The 10,248-nt window shown below is 41.2% G+C and overlaps 3 protein-coding genes and 1 long non-coding RNA gene across 5 annotated transcripts in view; 3 read left to right on the top strand and 1 right to left on the bottom strand.

Annotated features, from left to right (window-relative positions):
- The window catches only part of LOC138968738 (folate receptor gamma-like), a 376,265-nt gene that overhangs the window by 36,819 nt on the left and 329,198 nt on the right, over positions 1–10,248 (top strand). The window lies entirely within an intron of this gene.
- Positions 1–10,248, top strand: part of LOC138968740 (uncharacterized) — a 330,336-nt gene that overhangs the window by 46,175 nt on the left and 273,913 nt on the right. The gene's annotated exons all lie outside the window — the stretch shown is intronic.
- LOC138968722 (lysosome membrane protein 2-like) overlaps positions 1–10,248 on the top strand; it is a 23,837-nt gene that overhangs the window by 11,081 nt on the left and 2,508 nt on the right. The window contains exons 7-12 of the mRNA XM_070341356.1: positions 221–290; positions 6,349–6,527; positions 7,567–7,685; positions 8,382–8,455; positions 9,241–9,295; positions 9,949–10,110. Coding sequence (XP_070197457.1) covers positions 221–290; positions 6,349–6,527; positions 7,567–7,685; positions 8,382–8,455; positions 9,241–9,295; positions 9,949–10,110 — 659 coding nt within the window. The remainder of the gene's footprint in view (positions 1–220; positions 291–6,348; positions 6,528–7,566; positions 7,686–8,381; positions 8,456–9,240; positions 9,296–9,948; positions 10,111–10,248) is intronic.
- The window catches only part of LOC138968721 (ribosomal RNA-processing protein 8-like), a 20,113-nt gene continuing 19,040 nt past the window's right edge, over positions 9,176–10,248 (bottom strand). The window contains exon 6 of one of the 2 annotated variants that reach the window (XM_070341355.1): positions 9,176–9,462. In XM_070341355.1, the coding sequence (XP_070197456.1) occupies positions 9,436–9,462 (27 nt within the window). In that variant the 3' untranslated portion in view covers positions 9,176–9,435. The remainder of the gene's footprint in view (positions 9,463–10,248) is intronic. The other variant, XM_070341354.1, reaches the window with a different exon arrangement.

Below are 10,248 nucleotides of genomic sequence, written 5' to 3'. Positions count from 1 at the left end.
CGGGCAAGGGGGCGGAGTCGGGAGGGGCGTCAAATGTTCACAACTTGTTTTGTAATATATAGCGAACTTGCCTGCTTGCACCGCCCTGTTCGCTCTTGAGTACTCACTATACACTCACATTTTTCAAAATGTTCTTCATTCTAAATATTTTAATCATTGAGTGCGGTTGTTTTTTCATTTATACTTTTCAATCAAACATAAATGCTCACATTTTGTACAGATGGTAACAGGTATCCACCGTTCGTGGACACATCAAAGTCTTACTACTTATTCTCGTCGCAGCTGTGCAGGTAACGTCGACAATATTTTTTTTTAAAGTTCGATTTCGTTGTCATTCGTGTTTAATATAAATATGAATATGTTCTTCTCCTTGGACTGTATGGAAGATTTATATGTCAACATTAACTTTTTTTTAGTTTTGCAGTCGGCAGCGTGCATTAGTCTTACCGTGTTTCCCCTTGTGTGGATAATTTTGTGTGTACATTTTTAACACGTTTTAGAAAGAAATTTTGGTCCTGTTTATTATGTTGTCTTACCCGCCTTCCCCGTCCCGCCTTTCCTGTTTCCAATGAGGAAGAGAGTTTTGTATATGTACATGTTTGATTTTTGTTCGATGTTCAGTCAGTAGTAGTAATTATGTTGTCTTCCTGCCCAATCACTAGCCCCGATAACACCCCCCTCCCCTCCCCTGACTACCGCTCCTCCCCCCCCCCCCCCCCCCCCCGGTGCTGTCTTCGGTGACCGTAAAATGTCAAGAAAAGACAGATCTTGTCGATACGAAGACAATTCGCGTTAATTCGCGGATGCAGACAGCGATTCATTCAGTCGAGTTCCGCGTTCTTTTTCTGCCTCTCTCAGCCTCCTTCGGTCTTTCTGTCTCTTTCAGTTTGTGTCAGTATGCTGCCATTCGGTCAGTGTTGGTCATTGTGGAGGTCTGCAAGTCTCCCCCTTTCCCTTCCGTTTTCAACAAAATCAGTTGCAGGGATGCTTCTGACAAAACAAATGATTTTCCCCGTTAGGAAATTGATTAAGCAACCGAGAAATGGTTTTTGGAAAAATATAAAGACAGGGTTAAGGATCGGTCGAACAAAAATCAGGTAGTTCACTGGACCCGTTAAATATAATTTGGTTTCTCCCAAAAGTTGGTTATTTTTTAAGTTCGATCTGTCTGCTATGCATTCAGCATAAAAAAAATATAGGGTAGTGGGTTCGTTTCGGAGCTATGAGTCTCGGAAGACAGTGCCCGTTTTGAATTTTGGACCGAAAAATCGAAAAATGGGTATGTTTTGAAAACGGCCAATTACACAAACATCTGCATAGGAATAGTCATTTAAAAAATATCACCCAAAGCAGCAATGGGCAGGTAACGAAGTGCACTGGTAAACGAAAATGTTGCGCATACTCAAACTTTGTGACGTCACGTCTTTTGCCAGAGTTTATTTTAAATTTGTTCCTCATGTTGAGGTATTTTATTGCTGGTAGCCTGGAAATAAATTACGATTTGATGAGATGGGTTGTAAACGCAAGAGCGATCAAAACGGCATTAAAAAAAACAAAAAAACCGACAGGTTGGTAGTGTTTTTAGGGGGGGGTTCACTCCCTTGATTAACCCCACCCTTTGCACTATTACTGTCCAGTGTGCCTCAGAAAAATATGTGTCACGATAATGTAAAGGGCTGTTGTCCGATCATTTGTCTCAGATATATGAGCCAACTAAATTATGTTTTTAAAAACCACTGTTACATATGACCTCTGTTGAAAGTCAAAGGTCACCGCAACTTTGAAAGGCCACAAGTCCGATTCAAATGTAATAAAAACGCCAATCAAAAGGTGGAGGTCACTTGTTTGATACAAGTGTAATAATAAAAATTAATAATCAAGGCTTGGTTTATAATTTTGCTTAATAGTGCGTACTGTTATTTGTTACGGTTTGAAGGCTGGGACTTTTTGAGGGTGGAATTAAAGCAATTTTTCGCCTTATGGGCCCCTTATGCCTCGAAGGACTTCAATTATTGTATTATCTGCTGCCAGCGTACAGTAGAAAGAGGGCTGCATACACAAGACACTTGTTCTTAATACTACTGGCTGTTATTCTAGTTCAAACACCGGTTTTAACATGTGGTATTCTGATGCAATCACGCTGTGAGCATCACGGGTTGGGAGACACTCTCTTACCTGCTACCGGAGCTTCAATGTTAGCTTTGGTGATTATTACGATGTCACTGGCAAAGAGAACGGCTTTGTACCGATTTCATTAGATGCCCACGTGTTTTTGACCTCGTGGTTGGGAGGCGTGTGGCATTGTTTTTATTTCTGGCGGTGTCGTCATTTTCTGACGTCATTGGCACTTACGCTGCCTGAAAAATGTGACGTTTGTTCTATTTACGTCATTCGAATGTTCGACGTGTTCTTCTTCTTCTTCTTCTGCGTTCCCTGTTCGATGTGTTCGAATTCCCAGCCTGCCAGGAAAAAATGGCGACACAACTTAGTGGCTTCCCTTTGTGTATGAAGAGTAATATCCCTGTCTCCATTTGACCTGCCAATTTAACATCCCCCTTCGCCCCCCACCCACCCCCTTCCTTTCTAAGACTACATTTTCTAAGATTTTCTGTTCATAACATCAATTTAAGACTTCCCCCTTTCTAAGACCTTGACAAACCAAACAACAACAAAATTGGGAGTGCCATTGTACTTTGAAGTCACAAAGAGTGAGTGATCTTGTGGAGAGGAATGGATGACGGACCTGCAGGTTAATTGAAGAGGGCCACAGAAGCAAAGAATCCCACTTGTCGCACGCTTGGCAGATTTGCCTCAAACCACAATTCTCCAGAACTGCGCGAGCTTAGACTTGCACAGTCTTTTGTGACTGCGGGTCATTTTGACACCTTTTTACATTTAGTCAAGTTTTGACTAAATGTTTTAACATAGAGGGGGGAATCGAGACGAGGGTCGTGGTGTATGTGTGTGTGTGTGTGTGTGTGTGTGTGAGTGTGTGTGTGTGTGTGTGTCTGTCTGTCTGTCTGTCTGTGCGTGTGTGTGTGTAGAGCGATTCAGACTAAACTACTGGACCGATCTTTATGAAATTTGACATGAGAGTTCCTGGGAATGATATCCCCGGACCTGTTTTTCTTTTTTTCGATAAATACGTCATATCCGGCTTTTTTGTAAAAGTTGAGGCGGCACTGTCACACTCTCATTTTTCAATCAAATTGATTGAAATTTTGGCCAAGCAATCTTCGACGAAGGCCGGACTTTGGTATTGCATTCCAGCTTGGCGGCTTAAAAACTAATGAATGAGTTTGGTCATTAAAAATCGGAAACTTGTAATTAATTTTTTTATTTTTTATTAAACGATCCAAAAATAATTTCATCTAATTTTTCGTCATTGTTTGATTCCAAAAACATATACATATGTTATATTTGGGTTACAAACAAGCTCTGAAAATTAAAAATATGAAAATTATGATTAAAATTAATTTTCCGAAATCGATTTAAAAACAATTTCATCTTATTCCTTGTCGATCCCTGATTCCAAAAACATATAGATATATGTTTGGATTAAAAACAAACTCAGTAAGCTAAAAAGAATAGACATACAGAAAAGCGTGTTATCCTGCTCAGCGCGACCACTACCGCACTACTGCATGGCTTGTCGATTTCACTGCCACGAGCGGTGGACTGACGAAACTACGAGTATGTGGTCTTGGTGAAAAAAGCAGTGCGTTCAGTTTCATTCTGTGAGTTCGACATCTTGACTAAATGTTGTTATTTCGCCTTACGCGACTTGTTGTTGTTGTTGTTACATTTAGTTAAGTCTGACGTTGACTGGGAATCGAGACGAGGGTGTGTGTGTGTGTGTGTGTGAGGAGCAATACCGAGAACACTACTGGACCAATCTTCATGAAACTTTACATGAGACTTCATGGGAATGATATCCCCAGAAGATGTTTTCTTTTTTTCTCGATACATGGCTTTGATGACGTACGTAATATACGGCTTTTGGTGAAAGTTGAGGCGGCACTGTCACATCCTCATTTTTGGATCAAATTGATTGACATTTTGGTCAAACCATCTTTGACGGAGCCTGGACTATGGGATTGCATTTCATCTTCGAAGCTTAAACATTAATTAATGAGTTTGGTCATGAAAAATCTAATTAAAATTTAAATTGTAGTAATCGACACGAACATAATTTAATTTTATTCTTTATCATTGTGTGATTCAAAAAACATATAGATATATGTTTGGATTAAAGAAAAGCTTGGAAAGTTAAAAAGAATAGAGAAAAGCGCTCTTTCGTGCTATTAAAGCGCAAACGTAATTGCGCTATATACTGGCTTGTCAATTTCAGTGCGTGTTCCACGTGAAAAGTGTCAGCGATTTCCTTGTCGTGGGGGATTGACGAAGCTATATTGCCTTGGGGAAAAATGCAGTGCATTCAGTTTCATTCTGTTAGATTCACTAAATGTAGTAATTTCGCCTTACGCGACTTGTTGTTGTTGTTGTTGTTGTTGTTGTTGTTGTTGTTGTTGTTGTTGTTGTTTTCCATGTGTCTCACTTCAAGTTGTTGTGGTTGTTGATGTTATTGTTGCTGTTGCTTATGTTTCTACTGTTGTTTAGCTGTTGTTGTTGAAAATTTTTACAGTTTTAGCAAAATTAATATTTAGGACATGCTGGGTTAATGCGCTAAATATCCCTCTCGGTGCTCGGTTCAGTTTTGGACCCAACCCAACGCCGCGCGCACACAAGTAATGCATGATCAGTTTGAACCATGTACAGTTCACAAGCTGATAAATTGTCGTTTAATGACGTGGGATTGCTTTTTCACCCGATCCTAGATGTAGGACAGACAAGTAATACGTGACCTTACTGACCCTACACCCGTTATCTTCATCAAATACGCACAGTCATTTTGCTAAGCACACAATCGTTTGATAGTCACACAGTACTGATGATTCTTGCCTTGACAATCAGGGTCGGTATGCAAGTGTCGAGGTTAAATCCGGGATAAACAGTACTCTCAATGCAGTTTATCCCTGACAAAAAGTCTCTAAACTCGACTCGTGCATACCGGCCCAGAGCATTACTCAGGTCATATATTTATCCCTAAAACTGATCAATATACTGTGTAAATGTAAATATGACTTGTATTTATTTACTAAATTTAGCTTATATCGTTTCCACTACTGACGTGCATGAAATGACTGTATCAAACTGTTTCAAGCGTATACCTCTACTTTCGTGTTGATGCGGCTGGATACTATAGATCGAGGTTACGGGCAGAACGACCGAATATTCAGAACGGAACAGAGTCGAAAATGTCGAATTTGTTATCGTCGGTCTCAGGCTGCGGTGCCGACATGCACTTCATCTTTAAATAACCGGCAGACAAAACGTGTCCCTAATTGGTAGGTGTCCTTACGCCGTAGGGACCCCACTTTACACTGAGGTACCACTGTAATTTGGTCAGTTATGGCTATAGATCAGCAAATGTGTGCCGCGGCTTTCTGACTGAGCTAGCTAGCTAGGTGACTTCTCGTCGGAGGAGCTTCGTTTTAAGTCCTTCCCTAATTGAGCCCGAAGTCGACTTCGCGAAGTCTTAGCAAAGTCTTTTTACCGAAAACTTAGTGCTAAAGCTTGGTGCGGTCAGCTTCGCGAAGTATACTTTGCGTAGTCAACTTCGCCCAGTTAAGGACAGGCTTTAATTCCTTCTTTAATAACCGAGCCGCGAAGTCTCTTTTTAGCCTACCTAAAATTCAGTGTCAAAGCTTTATGCAACGAGCTTCGTGAAGTAGACTTCGTCCAATTGATATCAAGCTTCACATGATATTATGTACCTCTGTATGTCGTGAAACACCCCTTCTAAGACCTACTGTATTTATTGTGTTAATAAAAAAAAACCTGGGAAAAAACAGGCCTCAAAATAGAGGTAAATGAAGGATGTTATGAACAGAAAAGCTTAGAAAGGTATATTTTTAAATTAGAAGTTAAGGGGGCCCGGTAGCTCAATTGGTACTAGCACTAGCCTTCTGATCACAGGGTCGCAGGTTCGAATCCGGGCCGGGACGGGCACGGGTTCAAATTAATGTGCAGACTCAGAGACGGTATCCATGTTCCACCCTCTTGTCACCACTGTGGCACGTAAAAGACCTCGGTCAGTATGCCATAAGTGCAGGTGGCTGATTACACCTAAACTCGAACACACCTGGGTAGCGCGACTTTGTTGCTGCTAGCTTTCCACTGGGAGAAAGCGACCCGAATTTCCCAGCGATGGGACAATAAAGTAATGAAAATGTAAATAAAAAATGAAAGTGTTAAAAGAAGAGTTTCACTGTATTTTGTTGGCAGGTCGCTAGAGCTGTCCTACCTGAAATCCTCCGAGCTGAAAGACATCGACCTTGCGAGGTTCACCATCCCGCATCGCGTGCTGGATGACGTCAACCACAATCCCGACAACCGAGGATTCTGTACGCCAAAAAACAGCTGTCTACCGGCCGGTCTCATCAACGCCAGTATATGTCAAGGAGGTGCGTTTTTGTTGAAGGAAATATATAATGTGTTTATGCTGAGGAGGTGCGTTTTTGTTGAAGAAAATATATGATGGTTATCGCTGACTTTGTTTCTGGCATAGCCAAGGTCGCCGTTGCAAGGTTGCAGGAACTTTACCCTTGTCAAACCATTTTAAAATTGGTTAATTCATTTCACAATCTTTGATTTATGTATGTACCCTGCAGTCATCTAATCAACTGTAGCGTAACTACTACTACATGTACTACTACTTCTTCTAATACTTCTACTGCTACTACTACCACTACTACTACAACGACGACGACGACTACTACTTCCGCTACTACTACTTCTATCGTAGATGGGTATATAGGGTACCGTCCGACACGTCGATTGATCTATCCCGGCCACACACTTTGATACAAGCCCCTGTGCCCTAGAATAAATGAGAAAAAGTGAAGGTGTCTACAACTGCATCTTGAACACGCGGCCAGTACCGTGTAACTGGCCTTGAGACCGATCGATTCAAGGGGGGCAATGCAATCTCAGTCATCTGAAAGAGGGAAATCCAAACGCAATCCGCCTTGTTCGATTTTATGGGCTTGGACGATAGAGAAAAATAAGAAAAGCAAAAGCTGGAGTCCAGTCTGGACAAAACTGCTATCAAGAACGCAGAATTGATTTTTTCTGAGTTTTTTTTAGCCGTAAGCGCCATGTTTATTGGAGCAGGAAACTCTTCCAGAGTGAGGCCCCTTTGTTGGTTTCACTGCAGCCGCCAGCAGTTATGAGAAATGAGAAATGAGAAATGGCGCTTACGGCTAAAAAAAAAACTCAGAAAAAATCAATTCTGCGTTCTTGATAGCAGTTTCGTCCAGACTGGACTCCAGCTTTTGCTTTTCTTATTTTTCTCTATCGTCCAAGCCCATAAAATCGAACAAGGCGGATTGCGTTTGGATTTCCCTCTTTCAGATGACTGAGATTGCCCCCCTTGAATCGATCGGTCTCAAGGCCAGTTACACGGTACTGGCCGCGTGTTCAAGATGTCTACAACTGTTGCAGGCACGCCTCTGGTCTTTTCCCTGCCTCATTTCCTGGATGGTGACCCGGAAGTGAGGTCACGTGTCATGGGAATGCACCCCCGCCGAGATGAGCATGAATTCATCATCGATATTGAACCGGTATGACTCGATTAGTCTGTTTTGTCTCAATCCCTCGCCCTCTTCTTGCCTGGCCGCTCAGCATATCAAAAAGACACTTTGCAGTTGTCAAGAAATTCCGCATATATATCATAATTGCAAACACATGCATACCTTTAAACCAAAAAACAAACACATGTTTACAAAGAAGAAAGAATTGGTTAAAAGTGTGTGTGTGTGTGTGTAAGTGTGTGTGTGTGTAAGTGTTTTTTTTTTTTTTTTTGGGGGGGGGGGGGGGCGATCATAATTTTATTGCTGCATTAATTTCTGTTCAAAACTGAACGATTAAACGCGATAGATAAAAACTAAACTAAAGGACTGAGAAGTAGATGGTACTGAGAGTTAGCGTTCGTTTCTAAAATTAAACTAAAACTATACTTTTTAATTTTTTAAATTTATTTGTTTAGCTCACAGCTGTTTCTTTTTGGTTGTGTGAGTGTGTGTGTGTGTGTGTGTGCGTGCGTGCGTGTGTATGTTTTTGTTTCTTTTTGGTTGTGTGAGTGTATGTGTGCGTGCGTGCGCGCGAGCGCGCGTGCGCATGTGTGTGTGTGTTTCACTGTACTAGTGTCGTTATATCCAACAGCCTGTTGCTTATATCATTATGGTGACAACTTTATGTGCATTTTTACCTGATACACCTGCAGAATCTTTACCGTAACATTTTTATTCTGTGTACAGATCACTGGAATGGTCATGCGTCATGCGTTACGCCTTCAAGTCAACGTATATGTGCACAATATTTCACATATACGGTAAGTTTCAGTTAGAACTTAGAAGACCTGTTGATAACTTTCATGTATACAAACATTTAATTTTTAATTTAAAGACACACTCCTTCCCGTGTAAAACGTTCAGCTCACCGTCTCGGATCTGGACAGACTTTTACATGGAATAAGAACATAACTCCACTTGGTCACATACTAAAAATTAACACCCTGACAGATTTTTGTGGTGAGTTGGGTTGGTTTTTAAAACAAATTGAAAGTATGAATTCATTTTTTAGAAAAGCCATTTGTGTCTTTTTTGAATGTAATTCATCAAAAAATCTAAAATATGCACAATATGTTGATTGTTTGTATGTGTCCAATGGATGGTCTTCTCTCATATGAATGCCTGGTCAGATCTAAAATCAAGATGGTGAGCCAAACTGTTTTAACGAAAAGGATCTTGCCTTTAGGCCAATAAAAAAATAGGCTGTTTACGGTAACATAGGCAAATAAAATAGGGTCGGTAGGTCGGGATTTTTTTCCCCAAAAAACCCCATATTTTTAAGTTATTTTGCCAAAAAACAAACTTTTTTTTTCCCCAAAAGGCAAAAAAAAGTCTAGGGTCGCGCGAAAAAATAGGGTCGGTCGGGATACCGTAAACAGACTATTTTTTTTGGTGGCCTTAGAACACACGCACGCATGCACGCACACACACACACACGCACTCACACACACACACACACACACACAGCCAAAAACTGTCCATACCAACATGTTGGTTTGCATCTTTTAATACTGGAAGGTGTTTGAAAATGTATTCACTGTTGCAGAGAGACAGGAAATTTGAAGAAGCCGATCTTTCTACCACTCTTCTGGTTCAACGAGGTTGGTTCCCTTGTAACATATTCCCAGCAATACGCATGTATTCATCTCACCAATCAGAGTCAATCAAGTTGAAAATATCAGTCACTGAGTCGCTCAATCCATCAACTGTACTGGCTCATGATAAAAACCATGGACTCCTTCTATGGACCATGCACCTCGATCCTGTTCTGAAAAGAAACAAACGGCGCTAGAGCGCTCAAAACAGTTTCATTAGACCATGACTTTTTCGCTATTTTTCTGATTTTTTTATGTCGATCTTAACGCAAGAACCTTGCTTGTGTGAATTCGATTTTGGTGGGTAGCTTTGTTATAGGTTTCACGGTACTGACACTGCCTTTTGTCAAATCAAACTGTTTGTTGAATATGCTATATATCACAAATATCTGCCCAGTTTTTGTTTATGACGTGTAGTATATGTATATATGTCGTGCCGAATTCACGGAATTGCCGAATTCTCGGAATTGGCAACATTTTTGCCCATTTCGCGTAATCGGCAAAACGATGCCCGGCCATTTCGTGAAATCGGCAGCGTTTTGCCGAATACGCGAAATGGGCAAAAATGTTGCCGATCCCGCGAATTCGGCAATTCCGTGAATTGGGCACGGCATAGACACGTGGACATGTTGACCCTCACACGTGTTGATCCCTCACAGACTACGGAGGTGGACAACCAGACAGCCAAGGAGTTTCGGGACAATGTCCAAGAACCCATGAACATTTTCAAAACGCTCAAGTTTGGTGCGCCCGTTCTGGGAAGTGTCATTCTAGCCATAAGCATGCTCGCCTTCTTCACGAATAAGAACAAGAAAGATAGGGTAAGTGCATCTGCATTGTATGATGCTTTTGTCATTCACTTAAAAACCCAGTCGTGCAAAAAAAACAACACAACAGCAACAACGAACACACACAACAAACACACACACACACACACCGATTGTACGTGGGAGTTTCAG

This window comes from Littorina saxatilis, linkage group LG6 (genome assembly GCF_037325665.1).
Source record: "Littorina saxatilis isolate snail1 linkage group LG6, US_GU_Lsax_2.0, whole genome shotgun sequence".
NCBI classification, from domain to species: Eukaryota; Metazoa; Mollusca; class Gastropoda; order Littorinimorpha; family Littorinidae; genus Littorina; species Littorina saxatilis.
Note: the sequence above shows the minus strand (reverse complement) of the source record. Positions and strands in the feature narration are given on the sequence as shown.